At 50.3% G+C, this 22,773-nt stretch overlaps 8 protein-coding genes across 9 annotated transcripts; 4 read left to right on the top strand and 4 right to left on the bottom strand.

The window, feature by feature from the left end:
• Nucleotides 1-28: 28 nt before the first annotated feature.
• LOC117150318 (pollen-specific leucine-rich repeat extensin-like protein 1) lies at nt 29-2,764 on the bottom strand. Of its 2 annotated transcripts, none has more exons than XM_033317153.1 (2): nt 2,657-2,764; nt 29-2,592 (listed from the first exon to the last, which is right to left on the bottom strand). In XM_033317153.1, the coding sequence occupies exon 2, from the start codon at nt 2,582-2,584 to the stop codon at nt 188-190; it is 2,397 nt and encodes a 798-aa protein (XP_033173044.1). In that variant the 5' UTR covers nt 2,585-2,592; nt 2,657-2,764; the 3' UTR covers nt 29-187. The 2 variants fall into 2 exon arrangements, with proteins under 2 accessions (XP_033173044.1, XP_033173045.1); XM_033317154.1 differs by having other exon boundaries at nt 2,662-2,743.
• An 838-nt stretch (nt 2,765-3,602) lies between these two features.
• Nucleotides 3,603-5,923, top strand: LOC117150319 (pseudouridine-metabolizing bifunctional protein C1861.05). Its single transcript, XM_033317155.1, has one exon. The coding sequence runs from the start codon at nt 3,673-3,675 to the stop codon at nt 5,773-5,775; it is 2,103 nt and encodes a 700-aa protein (XP_033173046.1). The 5' UTR covers nt 3,603-3,672; the 3' UTR covers nt 5,776-5,923.
• LOC117150320 (protein Notchless) lies at nt 5,808-7,564 on the bottom strand. The gene is made up of 4 exons (XM_033317156.1): nt 6,532-7,564; nt 6,125-6,475; nt 5,943-6,069; nt 5,808-5,883 (listed from the first exon to the last, which is right to left on the bottom strand). Exons 1-4 carry the CDS (start codon nt 7,505-7,507, stop codon nt 5,871-5,873), a joined length of 1,467 nt encoding a protein of 488 aa, XP_033173047.1. The 5' UTR covers nt 7,508-7,564; the 3' UTR covers nt 5,808-5,870.
• A 239-nt stretch (nt 7,565-7,803) lies between these two features.
• LOC117136413 (splicing factor 3B subunit 1) lies at nt 7,804-12,201 on the top strand. The gene is made up of 3 exons (XM_033297325.1): nt 7,804-7,909; nt 8,078-8,769; nt 8,827-12,201. The coding sequence occupies exons 1-3, from the start codon at nt 7,882-7,884 to the stop codon at nt 12,127-12,129; spliced, it is 4,023 nt and encodes a 1,340-aa protein (XP_033153216.1). The 5' UTR covers nt 7,804-7,881; the 3' UTR covers nt 12,130-12,201.
• A 304-nt stretch (nt 12,202-12,505) lies between these two features.
• Nucleotides 12,506-13,747, bottom strand: LOC117136423 (inositol polyphosphate multikinase). The gene has a single exon (XM_033297337.1). The coding sequence runs from the start codon at nt 13,616-13,618 to the stop codon at nt 12,683-12,685; it is 936 nt and encodes a 311-aa protein (XP_033153228.1). The 5' UTR covers nt 13,619-13,747; the 3' UTR covers nt 12,506-12,682.
• Nucleotides 13,748-13,989: 242 nt separating this feature from the next.
• On the top strand, nt 13,990-15,300 carry LOC117150392. Its single transcript, XM_033317255.1, has 3 exons — nt 13,990-14,179; nt 14,261-14,571; nt 14,625-15,300. The coding sequence occupies exons 1-3, from the start codon at nt 14,122-14,124 to the stop codon at nt 14,715-14,717; spliced, it is 462 nt and encodes a 153-aa protein (XP_033173146.1). The 5' UTR covers nt 13,990-14,121; the 3' UTR covers nt 14,718-15,300.
• Nucleotides 15,301-15,319: 19 nt separating this feature from the next.
• LOC117150391 lies at nt 15,320-16,285 on the bottom strand. Its single transcript, XM_033317254.1, has 3 exons — nt 16,083-16,285; nt 15,650-15,973; nt 15,320-15,591 (listed from the first exon to the last, which is right to left on the bottom strand). The coding sequence occupies exons 1-3, from the start codon at nt 16,167-16,169 to the stop codon at nt 15,346-15,348; spliced, it is 657 nt and encodes a 218-aa protein (XP_033173145.1). The 5' UTR covers nt 16,170-16,285; the 3' UTR covers nt 15,320-15,345.
• A 759-nt stretch (nt 16,286-17,044) lies between these two features.
• LOC117150679 (homeobox protein orthopedia) lies at nt 17,045-19,041 on the top strand. Its single transcript, XM_033317685.1, has 3 exons — nt 17,045-17,590; nt 17,708-17,973; nt 18,034-19,041. Exons 1-3 carry the CDS (start codon nt 17,550-17,552, stop codon nt 18,792-18,794), a joined length of 1,068 nt encoding a protein of 355 aa, XP_033173576.1. The 5' UTR covers nt 17,045-17,549; the 3' UTR covers nt 18,795-19,041.
• Nucleotides 19,042-22,773: the final 3,732 nt, after the last annotated feature.

A 22,773-nucleotide genomic window follows, 5' to 3' on the forward strand; every position in this document is an offset into this window, starting at 1 on the left:
GGAATTTCTCGATTCACTTCAGTTTTTGTTAAATCATAATTTTATTCAAAAATGTAAAGGCCACAAATAATCAAAAGGCGGTTAGTACCCGGGTTCATCAGAGATTAACGAAGGCGAAAATGGGCTATGAAAATGCGAGTGGGTTTGAAATGCAAGGGCGCCGATTAGAAAAGAGACTGGAGGAGGATCAGTTGGGACCCCCAGAAGCGGGAGCAGGATTGGTAGGAGTTCCGGCCTTCGGGGAGGTGGCTTTTGGGGATACAACCGATTTCGGGGAGGGTGTGGCCTTCGAGGCGTTCGCCGCCGACTTCTGCTGCCCCCCAGTTGGTCCAGCTTGCTTTGGAGGGGACGCTTTGTTAGCTGCTTTGCCCTGCTGCTGTTGTGGATTCGCCTGGTTGGGGGATGCCTTTGGAGAAGCAGCAGCGGGTTTTGGAGTGGCCTGGGCCGGCTTTGGAGCAACTGCTGGCTTGGCATTGGGGTTCGGCTGTTTCTGCACGGCCTTGTTCCCTCCTGGCCCAGCTGATCCTCCTGGTCCTCCTGGTGGCTGCTTTTGCGGTTGTTGGGGCTTGTTGGCTGCTGGCTGCTGCTGTTTTGTCTTCGGTCCTGCCTCCTGCTTCTTGATGCACGCTTGGGGAGCCGTCACCAGTTTCTGAGGCGGAGTAACTGCAGCAGGCGACGGGGGAGTCACCGTGGTGGGAGATGGAGGGGTCACTGCCGCTGCAGAGGGCGGCACCGAGGTGGGAGTCGTTGGCGGAGTGGAAGGTGCCAGGGGAGATGGCGCCTCAGCAGGAGTGGCAGGTGCCACCGGAACTGGGGCCGTCACTGGTTTTGTGGGTGGTGGTGATTCCTTCTTGGGTGCAGCTTTCGGATCTTCAATGGCCTTTGGCGCATCCGCTGGCTTTTCAGAAGCGAGAGCAGCCTGACCTTGAGGTTGTGCAGGTGCGTGAGCAACGTTGGTGACGTCCGGTGCTGGCGTTTTGAGACCCTCTGGAGCTGGAACTTTAGCGACTTCTACTGGTGGTGCATCCTGCTTAGCTGGTGGTGCATCCTGTTTAACTGGTGGTGGAGTCTTTTGCTGTGGCGGTGAATCCTGTTTAGAAACCGTTTTTGGTGGAGAATCCTGTTTGGGAGCACCCTTTGGTGGTGAATCCTGTTTGGGAGCACCCTTAGGCGCTGAATCCTGTTTGGGAGCACTCTGTGGTGGCGATTCCTGCTTCGGAACATTTTTCGGTGGGGATGCCTGCTTGGGAGCGCTCTTAGGAGGTGAGTCCTGTTTGAGAGCACTCTTGGGTGGCTCAGCAGTGGTGACTGGTTCTGGTACCGATGGAGTAATCGCTGGCTCCGCCTTAGCTGGACCAGACGAGTCCTTCTTCTGTTCCTCAGCTTTAGGAGTAGCAGCCGCTTCATTGGCTGGTTTCTCGGCAGGCAAAGACACAATCTGGGCGAGAGTTTGGACAGCAGGAGGAGTTGGCGCCTTTCCTGAAGCCTGTGCAAGAGCGGACTTCTGGGGCTCTGGTGTCGGTACCACTGGCTTATCTTCACTTCTCTGCGCCGTGGGTTTGGACTGGGTGTTCTGATCTATTTGCTTCTGAGCTGGCTTCGGCTGTTCCACCTTGGGCTCTTTGGTTTTGGCCTGTTCAATGGGTTTGGCCTTGTCCACCTGCTTCTCTGCCGATTTGGGTCCAACTTTCTGGTCAGTGGGCTTGGTCTCAGCGGGCTTGGGTTGCTGCTCCTTTTGAATTGCACCGTTGGCTTGAACCTTCTGGTCAACTGCGAGCACTTGATCCTTTTTCTGCTCTACAGCGGGCTTCGGAGGATTCGGCTTGGGAGCTTCTGCAGCCTGTGTCGTTTCCTTGTTGGCTTGGGGAGCAGGCTGACCCTTGGCCTGATCCTTGCTTTTATTGGGCTTGTCCTTGTTGGTCTGTGGATCACCTTTCTTGTTATTTTTGGCCTGACCCTTCCTATTTTCTTGTTTCTCTTTGGAACTCTCGCTGGGATTGGTGGACGCCGGCACTTTTGCCGACTGCTTCTGGTCTTTCTTGGGCTGCTGCTGCTGCTTATCCTTGGGCTTGCTCTCCACAGATTCCTTAGGCTCCTGTACCGGCTGCTTGGTCGCCTCCACCTTGGCCACCTCATCGAAATCGCCCACGAGCAAGGGAACATCGTCATCCTCCTCCGCTGGGACAGGTCCATCGCCGCTGCCCGGCGCCCCCTTCTGACTGTTCATGGCATTGGCATACATCCGCAGCTGGACGACCGTCTCCTGGCCCAGCTGGGGCAGGATGTCCGGCAGCATTTCGACCACCTTCCGGGTCTCACCGTGACCCGTGACCGCAAAGGTGTTGGCCGAAAGGGAGGCCTGCGCCTTGGGGTTGTTGAAGTGAATCACGGTCAGGTCGTCCTTGATTATGTTGACCTCCTCGATGCCCGGGATGGTGCTCACCGAGAGCTTCTTGAGCGAGCTCTGCAGCTTCTTGTCGTCGGTGGCCGCCGTCTGGTGCATGACCTTCTTCTTCCGACGGGGCGTGCCCTTGCCGCCGATCCGGACCTGGGCCTGCAGACGCTTCAGCTTCTCCACATTCATGTTGAAATCTGGTCGGGGAGAAGGACTCGTTATCTACCGCTCATATATTACATAAAATGGCCAAGAAGTCACCTCACTTTTGGCCAGCCACAGACAGACACACGATGTGCAACTCCACGGCCGAAATCACGAATGCAGTGGACAGGCCCACCGCCAGCGGAACCACCCGAATCCAACCAATCCATCGCAGCAGCAGCGCTGCTTTTATTAATATCGTGCGGCCTGCTCTTTTTTTCGCAGATTTTTGTGTGTTTTCGCAGGCGAGTCGGGCAGAAAACAAGAAAAATGTCGCCCCAGTGCTTAAAAATAGCTCCGCATTTCCTATGCCGATGCCTTTGGTCTGCCTTGCTTCAGTTTAGTTTGTGCGAATTCTCGGCATGAGGCGATGCCCAAGCGGCTGTTGAACCGCAGACGCCTCTCGGGATGGGATAGAGCCGAGCGGATGGAAGCGGATGGGAGTGGGATGGGTCCGCAGATGGTACACGGGATGGGAGTGGATGGGTCCCCAAAATAGAATGCGAACTTTTCTCCTGGCAGTTGAGGTCGCAAAATAACTAGCAATGTGGGATGTTTGATAAGAGAGAATAAAAAGTTCAGAAATGCAATGCAAATTAGATCCATTGTTGTCAATAAATAAAATTAGTAAATGGTTTCATAATCATTTGAGCAAACCAAAAAAAAAAAACACTTCATTGTAATATAAGAGAGTAAAGAATTGGATAATCTGACAACTTAACATCTTGGTTTTAACTTTTGCAGTCTATAATACACGCTTTAATCAAACATTTTTACAAATACTGCAAAAAACAGCCATTACTTTTGATTATATGTGTTGCCTAATATAGATTTTGGATCCTTTCTAGGATTAAAACTATTTTCTACAATATGGAGAAAAAAAATGTTCGCGGTTAATTCAAAGCCGATTAATGCGTATCGAAAGTCAGTGTCGTTATCGAAAGATACTCTCAGAGCTCTCCGTGCATTGGCTAGAATCTAGCTATAAAAAGCCGTCACCTCCAAAAACGGCCACATTGCGCAGCACCGTAGGATCAGCAGGCGTGCTTTTGATTTGTTTTGATTTGATTCTGATGTTGCTCCGGAGATGTTTCCTGTTCCCGTTTCCCGTCGTGCGGTTGGTGCGCAGGAGTCTGCACCACAAGCATGACCACATTGTGCTGCACCCCGAGATCCGGCAAGCGCTGCAGCTGCAAAAGCCGGTGGTGGCCCTAGAATCCACGATCATTACGCACGGGATGCCCATGCCGGAGAATGTCGTTACGGCGCTGGCGGTGGAGGAGCAAGTTCGTCAGAATGGAGCCATTCCCGCCACCATCGGCATTCTGGACGGACGCATCAAGGTCGGCCTGACTCGTGAGGAGCTCACTTCGCTTGCCGAGAAGCCCAGGGATCAGGTGATAAAGTGCTCCCGTCGGGATTTGCCCTTTGTGGTGTCCAGGAGACAGAGTGGTGGAACCACCGTCGCCGCCACAATGATCATTGCCCATCGGGTAGGCATCCGCGTGTTCGCCACTGGAGGAATTGGTGGGGTCCATCGCGATGGCCACGAGTCCCTGGACGTCTCAGCCGATCTCACCGAGCTGGGACGCACTCCGGTGGCCGTAGTATGCAGCGGGGTGAAATCCATCCTGGACATTCCACGCACGCTGGAGTTCTTGGAGACGCAGGGCGTGTGTGTGGCCAGTTTCGACAGTCCTGGTGGCGTCTTTCCGGATTTCTACACACGGGACAGTGGCTGCACCGTGCCCTACAACCTTAAAAGTGCCCAGGAGGCAGCTGAGCTGCTGCGATCTTGGCGGGAATTGAAAATGGAATCAGGCCTGGTAATTGGTGTTCCCATTCCGACGGAATTTGCCGCAGATAAATTCAAAATTGAGGAGGCCATCAAGGAAGCAACTGCTCAAGCCAGGGCCCAGGGAATTTCCGGCAAGGAGGTTACTCCATTCCTGCTGGCCGCCATAGCCAAGATCACCGAAGGTAGGAGCCTTAAGTCTAACATAGCTCTGATCAAGAACAATGCCAAGGTGGCTGCTCAAATCGCCGCATCGCTTTGCGACTTGTCCACGAAACTGGAAAGCCCGGTCCAAAAGGCAATCGATAGAAAACCACTGGTTGTGGGAGCCTCCATCCTTGATCTTTCCTTTAAGGTGGACGATCAGAAACGCGACATGAAGCTTGATGGAGCAACGTACTCCGCGGTAGCTAAACAGGCGGCTGGGGGAGTGGGTCGGAACATAGCTGAGGGCATCTACAAGCTGTACGGAGATGTGAACCTAATTTCCGCCGTGGGAAACGACCAGATGGGACAAACGCTGCTTCAGATGATGCCAAAGGCGCTGAAGCGGGGTCTAATTGTGGCGGACAACCACAATACCTCATTGTGCTCCCTAATCTTCGATAAGTTTGGAGATTGCAAGCTGATTCTGGGCAACATGGAAATCCACCAGAGCATTACAGCCGAGACCCTGCAAGCGCACTACCAACTCTTCCGAGAAGCTCCTCTCATCATCATGGACAGCAACATATCGGAGCAGGCCATGGCCAGCATTCTGCAGCAGGCGCAAATCAACAAGATTCCAGTCTTCTTCGAGCCCACGGATATGTTCATAGCCGGTAAACCGTTCAAGCTGCTGCCGGAGTTGACCAAGAACATACGCCTGATCAAACCGAATCTGCAGGAGTTGAAGACTATAACGGAGGCCATAACGGGCGAAACTGTCAAATGGAATCCAGACACCAAACAGCCACAAGCGGAACTGGTGCAGCAAGCGAAGTCCTTGATCAAAAAAATCGACAGCCACTTCAACTGCATCATAGCTACGCTGAGTGACCACGGGGTGCTACTCAGCTATCGAGGGGACGCGGAAAACGATGCCAGGTTGCTCCTCGATGTGAGTAAGCCCACGCCGCCACACAGCACTCGCTTCTATCCCGCTCCAATGGTTCACAATATAGTGAATGTCTCCGGAGCGGGCGATAGTTTCTGCGCGGGCTTCATCACTGCCCTTCTGCGAGGGCGTTCCCTGGACGAGTGCATAGCCGGCGGCTTTGTGGCCGCTGAAAGGGCACTGCAGTCCGAGTCCGCGGTTCCCGCAACGTACTTCTCAAATCAAGAATCTTTTGAGAGTCGCTACAAGCATACTGCCAGGATCATCCAACAGCAGAGCATATAGATGGTACTTTGAACACCAAAAGAACGAAGGCATTTACTCAGGACGTTTTACTTTATTCCTAAGTAGTTTCTTACCGTGTACAAGTAATTGATTTGTTAGTAAGCCCATCTGAAAGATACAATTAAAGTCTGTATATTGTTAAAGTAAACCTCGTTACTCAAACTTACAGCTTTATAACTTTGTCCTTGCCACCAGAGGCAACTCTAGAGCCATCGGGCGCCCAGTCCACTCCGAACACCTCATCCGCATGACCAGGCAGCTCCTGTGCCAGTTTCTTGGTTTGAACACTCCATACTAAGCGAAAATATATGTATTAACTAGTGCTAGAAAACTAAAACTTGGTGCTTACCTTTTAGTGTTGAGTCTTTGCTGCCGGAAACAATCAAGCGGGAGTCCGCCGACCAGGCAACCGTGTAAACAGCCTGCACATGACCCCGGAAGGTGGCCATGTACTGACCATCGCTGGCTCGCCACAGACGCACTGACTTGTCGAATGAAGCAGACGCAATTAGCTTTACATCCGGCGAGTATTTCACGTCGTTGACCACGTTCTGGTGCCCTGTCATGCGCTCAACACACTTGTTCTGGTTGTTCCGCCACAGATAGAGGGTGTTGTCATCCGAACAGGAAACCAGCGACTCCACCTCGTCAGGGCACACGGCCTGGTAGCGCTTCAAGGCAGATTCCTGCAACTCCTCGGCTGTAAAACAATCTCTTTTAGGATATACAGCATATGGAGAGTAAATGAATTCTTACTGCTCAAGCTAAGGTGGCTCTTGGAGCGATCCTTCACCGGATGGAATGGACCAGTGCGCAGGACGTAGTCGGTGCTCAGCGCAATGTTGTTTACCCAGTGAGCGTGGCCAGAGAACGTCCGGCACAAGATTCCATCAGCAGCTCGCCACATCTTCACTGTCCGATCTTTGGAGGATGTATAAATCAGGCCCGCTCCACCCCATCTCACTGCTGTCACAGCATTTGTGTGTCCGGCAATGTTCATAAGGCACTGGCCCAATTTCACGTCCCAAATCCGGCAGTCCCCGTCTCCACTGGCGGAAGCAAGTTTCCTGCACTCCGGATCCCGATGATACGGCTCCCAGGCGAGGCAGTTGATGTGTTTCTTGTGCCCACTCAAGGGTCGCCCCTTCTGCTGGCCCGTCTCCGGATCCCAGATGATTATAGAGCCCGCTTTGCAGCCGCTGGCCAACCGTTTGCCATCCGGAGCCCAGGATACGCACAGAACCCACTGCTTATGACCTGTGCAGGTGAAGTGCGGTGTCTCTGTGTTAAGATCCCACAATCGCACTGTGGTGTCGCCACTTCCACTGGCGAGATGAGCACCATCCGGACTGAAATTCAGCGAAACCACAGCCTCGGCGTGTCCCGGCATGGAACTCGTGCATCTTGTCACTGGGCGCACTTTGAAAACCGCCTGTGGCTGATACACAATATCGATCACGTTTTCCGTGTCCACTGACGCCAAGTCCAACGTGTCCTCCAGGCTCTTCTTGATCTCATCCTCGCCCACGAAAAACAGATATGGAGTGGCTTCCTCGTTTTTCAGCAGAGCGTTGCAAATCAGACCCAGTTGCTGGGTAGTGATTCCTGCCGGCAGGTCGATTGGCGGGCCCGCTTCCTCGCCCGTGTCCGAAACGAGGCGCGCCTGTATCGTATGTGGCGTGGCCTGTTGCTCCGCGTCCGCCTCCTGCATTTTCTGTTTTTTGGCCAACATTCTCGCGGTCAAAACAAAAGTAAACACGTGCCGCGACTTGTTCGTTAGTGATGAGCAATCGGCAGACAGCTCAGCTGGCCTGCCAGCTATCGATTATTTTGCTTGTAACATAATAAACCAATGATGGCATTTTTTTAAAACCATGTTCAAAATCTTTTTATTTTGTATTGAACTTAGTAATAAAAGTTGACCAAAATATCTTCTACAACATGTGGTTGTGTTGTTAATAAAAAGATCAAATATAAAAAATCGAATGTTTTCCAAGAACTCGTAGGTCGATATGCATTCGGTCACACTGCGACCAGGCGCTTCAACCATCTGGCAACACTGGTTTTACATGTACGCCGTCTTCTCTTGGTAAAGTTTTTATAAAAATGGAAAATATTCCGCGAACACATGAAGGTAAGTGATATAAACACTCCCGATGGCAAACCACCGCCATTGGAAAGACGGGAACATTCTTTTATCTGCGCACCAAAACGAACCGCACACACAAATGGGGATCGACCGGTTTTCCAAGCTAGTGGTCTGCTATGAAAATCAAGTATCTTTATCCATTTTTACCCACAGATATCGAGGCACAGATCAGCGTGATCCAGGAGAAGAAGACGGAGCTGGCCAAGACCACTGCCGCAGCAGCCGGCGTGGGATTGCTGGACAGCGGAGGATTCTTCGACAGCGACTTGTACGACGATGATGCCGCTAAGGGGAAGGGGCGCTACGAGGGGTACAACACCTCCATTGCGGCCAACGACGCCGAAGAAGTTGATGAGGATGAGGACGACGGCTTCCCTGTGCCCCAGAAGCGCACCACGTACACGGCACCGGCCTCCGTGCTGAAGGACGTGACCCAGGGCAAGGAGGATGTGGATCCCATGGCAGACCGCAGGCGTCCAACGATTGCCGATCGGGAGGATGAGTACAGGCAGAAGAGACGTCACATCATCATCTCCCCAGATCGAGCGGATCCCTTTGCCGATGGCGGGAAAACCCCAGATGTGGGCTCTCGCACCTACACGGACATCATGCGGGAGCAGATGCTAAAGGGCGAGGAATCTGAGCTCCGCCGAAGAATCCTGGAGAAAACCAAGGAGGGAACTCTGGTTAAGACCGTTACATCGTCGTCAGCTTCAAATGGGGACCTGCCTGCACCAAAGGACGGCGGCAGAAAGCGAGGCAGATGGGACCAGACGGTCAGCGATAGCTTCATCCCGGCCAAGATGGCCACGCCAAGCAGCGCAGCTACCCCAACTTGGGAAGATGTGAGTATTGTGGGAAGTATAATGGATGATATAATAAAATATTAATTTACCCCACAGAAAACTCCTGGTGACCACCGTTGGGATGAGACTCCGGGTCACAAGGGCAGCGAGACGCCAGGAGCGACGCCGGGACTGGGCACCCGCATCTGGGATGCCACTCCGGCCCACGCTGTGACCCCAGGACACGAGACTCCTGGACACGAGAAATCGGCCCGCCGAAATCGCTGGGACGAGACCCCGAAAACGGAGCGTGAAACTCCCGGACACAGCGGATGGGCCGAGACTCCAAAACCAGATCGCACAGGCAGCGGAGGCGGCTCGGAGAGCATATCAATCGAGTCCACCCCCGGGGCCTCCAAACGTCGCTCTCGCTGGGATGAAACTCCATCGAATGCTACGCCGGCTATTACGCCCACAAATGCTAGTGCCATGACTCCAAATATGACTCCCAGTATGACGCCACATGTGACTCCGGGACATGCTACACCCATGCTGACGCCCGGAGGCAGTACTCCTATCGGAGTCAAGGCAATGGCCATGGCCACGCCCTCTGCGGGAGCTCTGGCTGCGATGACACCAGAGCAATTGCAAGCCTATCGCTGGGAAAAGGAAATCGACGAGAGAAACAGGCCATACACAGATGAAGAATTGGACCAAATCTTTCCGCCTGGTTACAAAATTCTACCGCCACCAGCTGGATATGTTCCACTGCGCACTCCCGGCAGAAAGCTGATGGCCACGCCTACGCCAATTGCTGGCACCCCAGCCGGTTTCTTCATCCAAGTGGAGGACAAGAATGCCAAATTCATGGATAACCAGCCAAAGGGGCAAAATCTGCCCTTCATGAAACCAGAGGATGCGCAATATTTTGACAAGCTTCTTGTGGACGTGAACGAAGATTCTCTGTCGCCTGAGGAACTTAAGGAGCGCAAGATAATGAAGCTACTGCTGACCATCAAGAACGGCTCGCCACCAATGAGGAAGTCGGCCTTGAGGCAGATTACGGACAAAGCGAGGGAATTCGGAGCAGGACCTTTGTTCAACCAGATTCTTCCGTTGCTTATGTCGCCCACATTGGAGGACCAAGAGCGTCATTTATTAGTGAAGGTAATTGACCGTGTTTTGTACAAACTGGACGATTTGGTGCGACCCTATGTGCACAAAATTTTGGTGGTCATTGAACCGCTGCTGATTGATGAAGATCACTACGCTCGCATAGAAGGCAGAGAAATCATTTCCAACCTGGCCAAGGCCGCAGGTTTGGCTACCATGATCTCCACTATGAGACCGGACATTGACAACATCGATGAGTATGTGCGAAACACCACAGCGCGTGCCTTTGCCGTGGTCGCTTCAGCTTTGGGAATTCCCTCTTTACTGCCCTTCCTAAAAGCCGTATGCAAGTCGAAGAAATCCTGGCAAGCGCGTCACACTGGCATCAAAATTGTCCAGCAAATTGCCATCCTGATGGGATGTGCTATATTGCCGCATCTTAAAGCTCTGGTGGAGATTATCGAGCACGGACTAGTAGACGAGCAGCAGAAGGTACGCACAATTACAGCCTTGGCCATTGCTGCCTTGGCAGAGGCAGCCACTCCGTACGGCATTGAATCCTTCGATTCCGTGCTGAAGCCGCTTTGGAAGGGTATTCGCACCCATCGCGGCAAAGGTCTGGCCGCCTTCCTCAAGGCTATTGGCTATTTGATTCCCCTGATGGACGCCGAGTACGCTAATTACTATACGCGTGAAGTGATGTTGATTCTTATCCGCGAGTTCCAGTCTCCAGATGAGGAAATGAAAAAGATTGTACTAAAGGTGGTGAAGCAATGTTGCGCCACCGATGGTGTGGAACCGCAGTACATCAAAGAGGAGATTCTTCCGCACTTTTTCAAGTTCTTCTGGAATCACCGCATGGCCCTGGACAGGCGTAACTACCGCCAGCTGGTGGACACCACCGTGGAGATTGCCAACAAGGTGGGCGCCTCTGAGATCATCAATCGTGTGGTGGATGACCTGAAGGATGAGAACGAGCAGTACAGGAAGATGGTGATGGAAACAGTGGAGAAGATCATGGGCAACCTAGGAGCAGCAGACATCGATTCGCGCTTGGAGGAGCAGCTTATCGATGGCATTCTCTATGCCTTCCAGGAGCAGACCACCGAGGATGTGGTGATGTTGAATGGTTTCGGCACCATTGTGAATCAGCTGGGCAAGCGAGTTAAGCCCTATTTGCCCCAGATTTGTGGAACGATTCTATGGCGGTTGAACAACAAATCCGCGAAAGTTCGTCAGCAGGCGGCGGATCTGATCTCGAGGATAGCGGTAGTGATGAAAACGTGCCAGGAGGAGAAGCTAATGGGACACTTGGGCGTTGTGCTTTACGAGTACTTGGGTGAGGAGTATCCCGAAGTACTGGGTAGCATCCTGGGAGCCCTGAAGGCCATCGTAAACGTGATTGGGATGACCAAGATGACACCACCTATCAAGGATTTACTGCCTCGTCTTACACCCATCCTAAAGAATCGTCACGAGAAGGTGCAAGAGAACTGTATTGACCTGGTGGGACGAATCGCAGATCGAGGACCTGAGTATGTGTCCGCTCGTGAGTGGATGCGAATTTGTTTTGAGCTTCTGGAGTTGCTCAAGGCCCACAAGAAGGCCATTAGGAGAGCTACTGTGAACACCTTTGGCTACATTGCCAAAGCCATTGGTCCCCACGACGTGCTCGCTACTCTACTGAATAATCTCAAGGTACAGGAGCGTCAGAACCGCGTGTGCACCACAGTGGCCATTGCCATCGTGGCAGAGTCTTGTCGACCTTTTACTGTGCTCCCTGCTCTGATGAACGAGTACCGGGTGCCCGAGCTCAACGTCCAGAATGGTGTATTGAAGTCCCTCTCCTTCCTGTTTGAATACATCGGAGAAATGGGCAAGGATTACATATACGCCGTCTGTCCTCTTCTGGAAGATGCCCTCATGGACCGAGATCTTGTCCACCGGCAAACCGCCTGCTCTGCCATCAAGCACATGTCACTGGGAGTGTATGGTTTCGGCTGCGAGGATGCTTTGACGCATCTTCTCAACTACGTGTGGCCCAACATTTTTGAGACGTCCCCCCATCTTGTGCAAGCCTTCATGGATTCCGTGGACGGGTTAAGGGTGTCCCTGGGACCCATTAAGATCCTGCAATATACGCTACAGGGACTCTTCCACCCCGCTCGCAAAGTGAGAGACGTTTACTGGAAGATCTACAATTCGCTGTACATTGGAGGTCAGGACGCTCTGATCGCCGGCTATCCGCGGATTACTAATGATCCCAAGAACCAGTACGAGCGGTACGAACTGGACTACATGCTATAAATTGTAATAGCTTATCTGCTAGTGGTAGGATTCTCTAAGATACCAATAATTAAATCCAAACTATTCAAACCATTTGTTCTTACTTGATCTTTTCCTGCCGCAAAATACAGAATATCATTGGATCTTGAATTATTACATGAATAATCTCTAATCGTATTCGCATGACGACTTCTATTATCTTTAAACAGATAAGATAGATTTATATTTACTGTCCGTCTGAAGTAATATTACAGATAATACAAAGACGAATCATTTCCAATGCATCCATTTCTCATATCCGTGGAGTCACTTCATGGGAAATAATTGCCTCGCAATGAGTCATCATCATAGTCCAATCTCGCACCTCTCATTCCCATTCACAAATTCGAAGTACATATACAATTTCTAAAAAATCTGGTTTTATTCTACGTTTAGAGTAGCTCCGCGTTCCTTAAACAGATGGGCATCTACTGTGGACTAATCTTTTGGCTTAGACGATAATACAAAAGTGTCTCATTGCAATGAGATTGGAACTTCTACTACATCTTTGAGTGGTCTTGGTCCGCTTTGATCATCATCGGTGGAGTATTGATTGGACGACTTCTATCAGGCTCTGCAGACCGAACATGTAGTTCTCGTCCGGCAAGCCATGTTCTGCCGGGTAAACATGAGCAAAGTCGATCATTTTGACCCGCACCCAACTGGCGGGGTCATCTTCATTTTGGTGGTAGCCGTTTATCAAGGACTTGCTCTTTGGGGGATCGGCCAGTCTGGAATAGTCGTAGCAGATGAGCAAAGAACTGGCATAGAAATGCAGCAGGCGCTGCCGTTGAAACCACGCTAGGATCTCCTGCAGCTGGCGGAGTACTTCCTTTAAAAGCAACTCACAGCCCGCTCTCCTGCTCTTGGAATCACTTGTGCTGGCATTGAAAAACAGGGCCATAGTTTGCTTGAATCCCTCCACATTCAAGCTCTTTCCGTAGTCTTTCCCGTGGCGCAGGATTGTGGTCTCCTGAGTGTGCTCCTCCTTGGGAAGGTAAACTTGGAATCCCGGCAAGCAAAGGCCAAGCTTTTGCTTGCACATAACGTACTTCGCCTCCTCCAGCTTTCGTTTGTTGGGCGAGGACTCTGGATCCCAGGTTCGTTTACCCATCTTCACGTCCATGACGCACGGCTTTGCGAACGATCGCGTCAGGTCTTCCAGGCGCAGGAACGTGCGCTCGCGCCGATTCACAACCAGTTTTAGGGGGCCGTAAAAGCGGGGGACGTGACCGCGGAGCAGCGCCAGGAGGTCATTATCACCTGAAGCACCTGCCTCTGCGAGTGACTCATAGAAGCGCAGCTCCCGTTCGCCGCACTCCGGCTTCCCCAGGGGCTTAAGTACGCATCCCGCTTTCGAGTCCTGCAGAAGACCCACTGCCTCCGCGTTGCTTTCTTCGAATGTGTGACCCGCAACCTGTGTCTTTAGCTGGCGAAATCCCTCGGGCAGCTCCTGATCACTCTTGGCCATGACGGCGCGGTAGTAGTCCAGTAGTCTGGTCCAGGAGCAGCACCTCTGAAGGCGGCGATCGGAATGCCTTTGCAAATCTCGCACAGAAAATGTAGCGCGCACTTACCGCTCTGAACCAGTGATGGCTAACCGGCTGGCTACCCGCCAGGTCTGGCCTTTTTGGCGGGAACATGTTAGCAAGATGCAATAATTTGCCGGCAATAAAGAACTATTAGCTGGGTACCTTAAAAAATGATTATTCATTCTTTTTGGCTTATAAATCTCTCAAACAACGTGTCTCTCAATTATTTATCCAGTTAAAAGTTGTTAATAAGCAAGCGCCACAGGTGGCAGCACTTGAACATGTTCAGTATTGCAAAGCGCCGTAGAGTTGGTGTTGCAAAACGCGCGTTCTTCTAATTTGTTGCTAATGTTTTTTTGGGAGTGGTTTTGTTTGTTAATTTGACTTGTTTATTTACCTTGAGCTTATCGGCTCCGATTGCGTTAATTACTCCAGATATACGATGAAATCGTGGGAGATAGCTGTGGTGCTAGTCGCCGCTGTTTACTTGTGTTCGCAAGGTGAGTTTCGATTTTGAAGCCCGACTTTGGGCCACACCTATAAAATATTTAGAACCTCTGAAATAAATAACTTATTTTTAGTAAACTTCGTGGCCGGTCTGGAGTGCTATGTGTGCTCCAACCAGACGGGCAACACGGAGAAATGCCTGAACACCATCAAGACCTGCGAGCCCTTTGAAAACGTCTGCGGTACGGAGATCCGCTGGGGATCCCAGCCGTACTTCTCGGAGGGTGCCCTGAAGCAGTACTACGTGTCCAAGAGGTGCATGACCAAGGAGCAGTGCCAGTCCAAGAGGAAGCGCTATATGCAACTGTACTGCACCCACATCTGGTACGAAGATTGGGCGTGCAACGAGTGCTGCAAGGGTGATCGGTGCAACTACTTTGTGATTGTGGGTAGATAATACATCATACTGGGACTACCAACTAATCCGAATTGTTACAGAGTGGCGCTCCTTCAAGACAAGGCTGTGGAGTCTGTTTAACCCTGCTCACCGCACTATTAGGACTTGGATCTTGGCTTATTCCACGCTCTTAGCCTCAAGAGCCTTTGCTATACCAAGCACATTTCGCGTTTTGTATTATTTAAACGAAGCCGTCCATAAGCTAAGTAGATTCCACACTCCATTTAAAAGTACACCGTCCAAGTGCCTTGACTCAGTTGGGAAGTAATGCCAATTACTATCCTGATGCCTTGTGAAGCGAAGTGTCCTTTCTAATACTTTACATACTGTCAACAAGGTACATTTTATTTGTAACATGACGAGCAATTGTTTTTCTTGTACATTTAAAAACTTTTATTCATTTTAACGTGTCATAATTCTTTACCTGCATTCAAGTTTTTTAGATCTTTCATGTTTGTGAGACAGTTTTTACACTTGAGCATCAATGACAAAAAGAGCTTTTTTGATTATTGCTTCATTTCGAATTTTACTGATGAACACGACTTGCGGGCACGAAATTTCCTAGACAAGTTATGTAAGCGAATGCTCAAACATGTACATTAAGTTATGTCTTCTACATATAAGAATCGAAAGAATGCCTTAAAAATAATAATCTGTTTCATATCGAATCTCCCCCACAATAAAGCAACTTTGTCGTCTTTTTGGCGCTTTAATATACAAGTAATTCACATCCACATACGATAGTTGCTCACATCCATTCAATCACTTTGTGCAGAAGCAGCCGGCAGTTACGGTGACGGTCTTGAACTGCCAAGGTTGATCCTTGTTCATCCACGAATAGGAGTGATCTGACTGAGAGGTCTGTGCCAGGACCTTTACCTTATATTCCAGTGGCCTGCAATTGGACCCATGCGAGCACTTGGCCAGATCCCGACCAGCGCCCGATTCGCAAACGGCATTCATCAGAAAGCGAGGGAAGTGCAGACCACCCAGATCCACGAGCTCGTTCTGGAAATAACAAAATAATTTTAAACACCTGATGCGGCTGAATGGCATTCCAACAAACCGTAACTTTGCAGTCGCAGCCTGCGGAATGGACATCATTGCGTTTGGTGGTCAGCAGATCCTCATAGAAATCGTTATAGTACATGGGCGGCAGCTGATGGGGCATGACCATCGCCATCTCCGTGGGATGTGGAGTGCTAGGACTGAATCCGAACAGGGCACTAAGCATTTTCGATGTACTGCGATCGGGCTGCTGCTCCTCCGCGCGCTGTTCCAGACTCTTTAGACCCACCACCTCGTCAAAACCTCCATCGCTGGCGTACTGACTGGCGATTCCTTCATTTGTCAGGCTAAGCAGCGCCAGTGCCATAATGGAAATGGGCAACTTGGAACGGAGGGGTTTTAAAATGAATTCAGTTCGGAGTATATCCTTGTGCGCTCTCCTTTGTAATTTCGTTTCTATATCTTTCGGCTCTTATCCAGATGAAACTTACCCACGGCATCCTGCTCGATCTGTGCCTGACCAGCGCTGTACTCCTTCTGCAGCTCTGGCCAAGGAGTCGCCACACTTTTATATCCATTTAGGACAAAAGCCGGCTCTCGGATTACCTTTTGTGCCAGAGATGAGAGCAGCAGCATCCATTACGGTTCGTCACCTGGACAGGATGGAACAATGGACTCCACAGTTGACACCACAACAATGGCAAGCCACGCCAAGCTCAAGTGGCCCGGCTGATGGGGTTGAGTCCCTTGGCTATTTATACTCCTCTGCTGCTTTCAATGCTTCAATGGGGAAATGGCTTTAAGGCCTCAAGTGCCGGCAGGGGTGGAGAACTTCGGGTGGTGGGAGTAGCCAAAAGAAGCCCACTGACCCAGACATGTGTGCAGAGGCAAAGGGCAATCCGATCTCCTCCCATCGATGACGTTGACCAGGGTGGGTTTCTGGATTTTTGGTTTCCGAAACGGCTCCGAAACTTTTTCCATAGTATACTTTTGAGTGAGGGTCTGTGGGAAATGCAAGTCCGATTGTATTTTACTTTCCGGATTTCCACCACATATTTATACATTTCCGTTTCATGGTCTTGTTTAATGTTTATTGTTTTTATAATATGCATATGTAGATGAATGGTGAAAATAGTTGTTGTAGTCGTATATAGAATTCTCAAACACTTTCCAACTGTGCACATCCTCCGAAGGCATCATGAGTTACCATAAATTATGAGCTCACTATGTCTCCCACTTGGGCCAGGTTGGGTGAGGAGCAGCGCCACTGGCATAACAAGCCCGGCTAGAACGACTGTCCAAGAGGCTAGACCGGGTCAGACCTCTTAGACATAGTATAGACCCCTGCTCGTAGGGAGCCCGCGAGTGTGCGAGTGCCAGTGGACTGTGGACGACTTCTACGGCTTCTGTCGACGGACAGCACGCACTGTCACTGTTCCCCGTGGAAATCCAAAATCCTCCTCAGTCGAATTCGCGTCGTCGAGGCAAGAACAGTGCCCGTGCCACAAGGTTGGACATGCACAGCTGGACAATCTGACATCGCTCAGCCATCAGCAGCTACATAAGTTCGAGCAAGGGAAGTCGGGACTTGGAGTCAGAATCAGAATCAGGAGCGAAGGAGATGCAGATTCCCCTGGTGGCCGACTTATGCTGAGCTCCGCAGCTGCCTGTCTCCAAAGACTTCATCCGTGCTTTCGCTGTTGTTGTTGTACAGTTTTTCCGCCGTGGAATTTGTCGAAGCGGAAAAGCGAGAAGAAGCAGCGACGCGAAGCCCTCGAAGTGTCGACGAAAATCGTTAAAAAATAGAAAAACACACGGCGACTATGTCACGACGCGCTTGAAGAGCCCCATCCTCGTCGAGGGAGATATAGAGATTGAGCGGGATCCACACCTCAGTGGGCACTATTCGACACCCACTCCGCAAATCAACGCCCACCCACAGGAAGCTCAGGATTCGCATGGACAAAGGCACAATGAAGCGCAAGCAGCGGAGATACAGGTATAGCAGATACATGCCAAATGTATATCGCGGTATAAATCCAAAAACTGGACTAGTTTCATAAGAATCTACAAAAGCTATAGGTGCACTAACACTAGTTTCCCTAATGTTCCGCAGAACCACATTTAACACACTGCAACTGCAGGAGCTGGAAAGGGCGTTCCAGCGGACACACTATCCGGACGTGTTCTTCCGAGAGGAGCTGGCCGTAAGGATCGATTTGACGGAGGCGAGGGTGCAGGTGTGGTTCCAGAACCGGCGGGCCAAGTGGCGCAAGCAGGAGAAGATCGGTGGGCTTGGCGGCGATTATAAGGAGGGAGCGCTGGATCTCGACGTGGCCTACGACGACAGCGCCGTGCTAGGCCAACTGGATAGTGCGCTGGGTAAGAAGGGATATCTCTGTACCTCAGCCAATCGCTAGTAATGACCCAAATCGATTTCAGGTGGCGGTGGAACTCTATTGCCGGACACCCCACCGCAATCCTCGAACTCCCTTGATAACGAACTAAAGGCCTCCTACGGCACGGGGGCCATGTCGCCCTCCAGGCTGTCGCCGAATATATTTCTCAACCTCAACATTGACCACCTGGGACTGGAGCGGGGTGGCAGTGGCCTCTCCATGGAGTGGTCCACATATCCTCCGCAAACGCAAGCGCAGACACAACCGCAGATGGACTCCGACAATCAGCTCCAGCAGCACCCGCCTCAACATCATCCATCCGATCCGATTCACGCCGGGAGTTCGAGTCATCACCAGCAGCAGCAGCACCAGCAGGAGCAGCACAATCCCCAGCTTCATCCGGGGCTTGAGTTCGCCGCCTCATTGAGCTTGGACATGACCGATGGCTCCTCCGCCTACGACGAGATGAAGTTTCTCAGCGTGGACGTGGACCAGTTCACGATCGACAGCTTCAAGGCGGACTGCATTCTCAGCATGGAGCAGTCCCAGATGCAGGCCTACGGCGGTCACTCCCAGCTGGTCGGCTCCTCCAATGAACTGTGCCTGGACGGGATTGGCATGTCCTCTTTTGGCATGGAAGAGGGCGAGCCCAAGACGCCTCCCTCTCTTTTGGTGCTGGACAAGTCGCTGCCCTCTTTGAGCATAGGCGTGGAAGGAATCGCTGATTTTGTGGAGCAACTGCATCATCACCAGCATGATGGCGGCCCAGTGGGCGGTGGTGTCATCACTGGCGATGTCATGTGAATCCAACTTAGGAGAATTCTCAGCTTAGTTTAACTTAACTGCAAAAATGTGTGGATCGCGGGAAACTGAAAAGCGAAACCTGCTCTAGTTATATTCTTGTTTTCTAGTCAATGTTAATGTCTAAGATCGCCACACTTGACTACAGTTCTAAATACTAGTTTATCTAAAGTTGTTGTACTTTAGTCCTGGAAATGTGTCTTGATTAACAGCAAAGTGGTTTACATAAAGAGAATCTGTTAGTTTATAACTTTTGAAGACAACTTTTCTGCTTTGAATAGAGTTAAAAAATTGTTGAACAAGATTATTTTTCGTAGTGTACATTTGTGAATTTCGAAACATTCGAATCGAATCGAAACGAAACGGAGAACGGGTACCTTTTCTGGCCAGGCTCAGCCATAGCTTCTATGGATTCCGCATGTGTGTGCCTAACAAAGGAACCCCCTACGCCCCTGCCACGCCCCCTACCCTCTGCACACGCCTTATTTGTGGCTCGGATTAGAGGCAAGCTAGTTGTGCGATTTGAATGGATTTCGGCTTCCAGTGCTGTTTGTTCGGCAATAACATTTGCTTTGCTTTTTAACAATTACCAAAGACCGCTCCCCACTTCACGCTTCCCGATGGCTCCTGACCAGCCCACTGGCTGTCTGTAATTTCCATTTACTCATATTAACGAGGACTTCTGCGGCTGCTGATCCTAAGCTTCCTCAACGTAGGAGTCCTGCGCTCCATTAAGTGGAAAGCTCACAGCGGAGGTCATAACAATGGTGAAATAGAGCAAAGGTAACTAATTCGACATTGTTTTTTAATGAAGTGTTCCGTTAGTTCTGAAGTACTAGATATTCTAATTACACGGAAAGATCCAGATCACATGAGGGCATCTCGCTTGATTAAGACTCTTCCGGTTTGGACAGAAAAGCTGGCTGGACTTAAGCCAGAGGCTTGAGGGGAAAGGAGCGGCGAAAGGCCCGACAGAGGTAAGGATTCGGTGCTGGGGGCACCCGGCTCAGCTGGCTTAACACCTTGGCAAGCTCCTTGTGGATTTTGCGAGGCCAAGGGCCACCCAGAGACATCCAGTGGCCACCCCATCCTCCCCACCGCCCCTGCTCGGATGCCATTTTGCAGCTGACAATGACAGGGACAATAAGCTAATTGAGGCTGAGGTGGCTGTGGATGGGGATGTGGATGTGGATGTGGATGCGGCAGCGGGCGGACAGGCCGCAGACTCAAAAACCCAACGGCACGCTCGGCTGGCCAAAAAAGTTCATTATCGAGGGTGACATGGCGGCTGGCCCTTGGATGCGGATGAAAATGAGAATGCGACCGGTTGCTATTGGATAATCTTCTGTTATGAGGCCGCGCAACAATGCGCACTGAAATTCGGTTGGCTTTTTCCGAAAGAGATTGGAGAGGAGGAGGGCTGCTAAAAGACCTGATACTGGTAACAACTTCTAAGTATTTTCACAACTCTCTATACATTGGACTTCTCGGCTGCCTGTGTTTCCAACTGGCCTGGTCTGCCCTCTTATTGCTGCTCCTGCTGGCGCATTTAAAATTAATCGAAAATCTTTTCTCCGGTATTATTTCGAGCACTCGCCTCTCGGGGCTGTGTGCACAAGGACCACAAACTTTAATCGATAGTCAAATAAGCGTCGGTCCTCCGAGGAGCAAAGGGGCAGAGTGGAGCGGAGTGAACCAAGGGATACCAGCCATGTGTGCGGTACACATAAGGACATCCTGCGAGAGAGCCCAGCTGAGAGCTGCTCCTTGCTCGGCTTTTGTGCTGTAATTTCTCTAACGTTTGTTTATATTTTATATCGAATGCGCCCCGGGCCGCATAAACGCAATAATCGCACATTTTATGGATTAAACTCACCTGCTTCGCCTGCTAATCTACGGCAGGATTCTTGCCAGCAGCCATGACGTGGGTCAGCCACTGGAACTGGCCGGGTGGGGGAGGGTTAGAAAAATCAAAACGAAATGCTTTTGATGTCCTGCAACCAAATAACCCAATCAGAGTGTATAACATTTCCCCAATGGGTTTCCTCGCAACCAAAATTCGTGAATGGAGGAAAGCCCATAAATATGTCATAGAAGTTAGTGAGGACTTAGAATGAGTATCTTTTGGTTGGAAATATCTTAAATGAATATTACTGGCCAATCCCAGTGCCGGATCACTGCAACCTGTCAAGGCAACGACCTTAATCCTTCCCTGCAGCGGTGCTCCAATGCTCCATGGTAATTCCTCGACCAGCCCAATCCGTTCCCAATTAGACGTTGGAATCGGACCCGCCACACTCATGAATCGCAGTCGGCTCCAAATGAGTTATTCATTATGCATATGCACTCGATTTCCAGCCCCCCATCCCCAACCCCCCGCTTCCCCTTCGGCTCCCAGGGCCACATTAAATAATGAAATATTAAAATCGAATGCGACTGCAATGACTTTGTCCGCTCGCCGCCCTTTTTCATTTGGATTGCAGAGAGGTGTTCATGTGAATAAATTGCAATTAACAATATTTTTATTTTAACAAACGAAATGTGGGGGAGCTCCTATAAATACAAAAAAAGTCGGGGAGGGCACATTTAATTAAAGGCAAATTTAATGGGTAAATATTTCATATGCTGCATGTATGTACATGCATGAACGTGCACAAAGCGCGGTTCAGAAAAGTAGTCGAAAAAATTATGTAAAAAATGCTATATATATACATATATTAACATCCTCCTTCGCAAAAATACACGCAGAAATATGAGTATAGACACGTATTTACCCATATGAAGTTAATAATTATATCATAATATGAATAAATATGTAAAAAAATTAACACATTTAACAAGTGCTTATTCTGAAAAAGTGCACAATTATTTGTAATCAGGAAAACCATTTGTTGTACATGGAAATTGCATGAGGGGAAGGGCGTGGGGGTGGAGAAAATGGGTCTGCGTGTATATTAAATTTCGTGTTGATACAGAACAGGAACGGAAAAAATTATGCGAAGCGTGCACTGGAAAAACAAAGGAAATTCGAGAACGGTTCGGAAAAAGAATCAGAAAAATTAATAGAGTGCAAATATTTGTAGATTTTTACACGAACTATTAACGGGCAGCAAACAAAACCCGACGCCAAACCAGAAGCCAAAAACCAGAAGCCAGAAGCCAGGATCCCGGATTCGAGTTCTGGATTCGGGATTGCGGGTAACTCGAGATCGTATCACATACATAGGCCTATGCAAATAGAAGCCAGGAATGACTGGGCGCAAAATGGCGACCGAGGAGCGGAGGTCCAACCAGCGGAGAAGGAGCCAAGTCGGGTCAAGATAGAATAAATTTGAATTTAAATTTGGCCATCGATTCGAGTCGTCGGAGTCTCTCACCTGAATGGACCTGAACTTGCAGCTCCGGCTGCGCCAAAGGAAAATAACAAGATGGAACTTTGGCAAAGAGAAAAACAAAAAAAAAGGAGGGAGGAATAACAAGCTGAAAAGGACACAATACGGCCCAAACGAGACAACTTGTCAGTCAAATTTGGGGCGACTCAAGAGCTGGAGGAGGTGAAGTAAGTCAAACCGAGAAGAATTCCGAGGCAGTTCCTCCAGAAACTGGAAAAAATCTAATATAATAATATCTGTGAAAATTGGTACATCCCGGAAATCAATTTCCGTACGACATCTTTCGGTAAGGAACCAATCCCCACTACGGTATCTTTATCTGTATCTGCATCTGTATCTAGGCAAATATATCTTGTTTCTCCAGCGCACCTTAAAGTGATTCGCTCTGTGCAGGGGATGATTTGAGTGGCTTTTCCATCTTGTTGTGGCACGACCCCCGACCGATTCGCAATGCAAGAATGGAAATGGCCAACAGATGCCGGCAGAGGACATGCAGATACATCTGCCGACGAGCGGAGAAGATGCGGATGCACATGGGTTGCCCGGCCCCGTGCTCCGCCACTCCAGATCCTTTGTGTGGTCCGTGTGCG

Source organism: Drosophila mauritiana, chromosome 2L, assembly GCF_004382145.1.
Source record: "Drosophila mauritiana strain mau12 chromosome 2L, ASM438214v1, whole genome shotgun sequence".
Lineage (NCBI taxonomy): Eukaryota > Metazoa > Arthropoda > Insecta > Diptera > Drosophilidae > Drosophila > Drosophila mauritiana.

What these genes read in the sequence shown, in the direction of transcription:
- LOC117136423 (XM_033297337.1), bottom strand. Translation starts at nt 13,618, where the DNA reads ATGGCCAAGAGTGATCAGGAGCTGCCCGAGGGATTTCGCCAGCTAAAG.
- LOC117150318 (XM_033317153.1), bottom strand. Translation starts at nt 2,584, where the DNA reads ATGAATGTGGAGAAGCTGAAGCGTCTGCAGGCCCAGGTCCGGATCGGC.
- LOC117150679 (XM_033317685.1), top strand. Translation starts at nt 17,550, where the DNA reads ATGGACAAAGGCACAATGAAGCGCAAGCAGCGGAGATACAG. An exon ending in CGCAAGCAGCGGAGATACAG is followed by an intron (nt 17,591 to 17,707) that starts GTATAGCAGATA and finishes AATGTTCCGCAG; the next exon opens with AACCACATTTAACACACTGC. An exon ending in CCAACTGGATAGTGCGCTGG is followed by an intron (nt 17,974 to 18,033) that starts GTAAGAAGGGAT and finishes AATCGATTTCAG; the next exon opens with GTGGCGGTGGAACTCTATTG.
- LOC117136413 (XM_033297325.1), top strand. Translation starts at nt 7,882, where the DNA reads ATGGAAAATATTCCGCGAACACATGAAG. An exon ending in TATTCCGCGAACACATGAAG is followed by an intron (nt 7,910 to 8,077) that starts GTAAGTGATATA and finishes TTTTACCCACAG; the next exon opens with ATATCGAGGCACAGATCAGC. An exon ending in CTACCCCAACTTGGGAAGAT is followed by an intron (nt 8,770 to 8,826) that starts GTGAGTATTGTG and finishes TTTACCCCACAG; the next exon opens with AAAACTCCTGGTGACCACCG.
- LOC117150391 (XM_033317254.1), bottom strand. Translation starts at nt 16,169, where the DNA reads ATGGATATAAAAGTGTGGCGACTCCTTGGCCAGAGCTGCAGAAGGAGT. An exon ending in GATCGAGCAGGATGCCGTGG is followed by an intron (nt 15,974 to 16,082) that starts GTAAGTTTCATC and finishes CTCCGTTCCAAG; the next exon opens with TTGCCCATTTCCATTATGGC. An exon ending in GCTGCGACTGCAAAGTTACG is followed by an intron (nt 15,592 to 15,649) that starts GTTTGTTGGAAT and finishes TGTTATTTCCAG; the next exon opens with AACGAGCTCGTGGATCTGGG.
- LOC117150319 (XM_033317155.1), top strand. Translation starts at nt 3,673, where the DNA reads ATGTTGCTCCGGAGATGTTTCCTGTTCCCGTTTCCCGTCGTGCGGTTG.
- LOC117150392 (XM_033317255.1), top strand. Translation starts at nt 14,122, where the DNA reads ATGAAATCGTGGGAGATAGCTGTGGTGCTAGTCGCCGCTGTTTACTTG. An exon ending in TGTTTACTTGTGTTCGCAAG is followed by an intron (nt 14,180 to 14,260) that starts GTGAGTTTCGAT and finishes ACTTATTTTTAG; the next exon opens with TAAACTTCGTGGCCGGTCTG. An exon ending in GGTGCAACTACTTTGTGATT is followed by an intron (nt 14,572 to 14,624) that starts GTGGGTAGATAA and finishes GAATTGTTACAG; the next exon opens with AGTGGCGCTCCTTCAAGACA.
- LOC117150320 (XM_033317156.1), bottom strand. Translation starts at nt 7,507, where the DNA reads ATGTTGGCCAAAAAACAGAAAATGCAGGAGGCGGACGCGGAGCAACAG. An exon ending in GAGCCACCTTAGCTTGAGCA is followed by an intron (nt 6,476 to 6,531) that starts GTAAGAATTCAT and finishes ATTGTTTTACAG; the next exon opens with CCGAGGAGTTGCAGGAATCT. An exon ending in CAAAGACTCAACACTAAAAG is followed by an intron (nt 6,070 to 6,124) that starts GTAAGCACCAAG and finishes ATTTTCGCTTAG; the next exon opens with TATGGAGTGTTCAAACCAAG.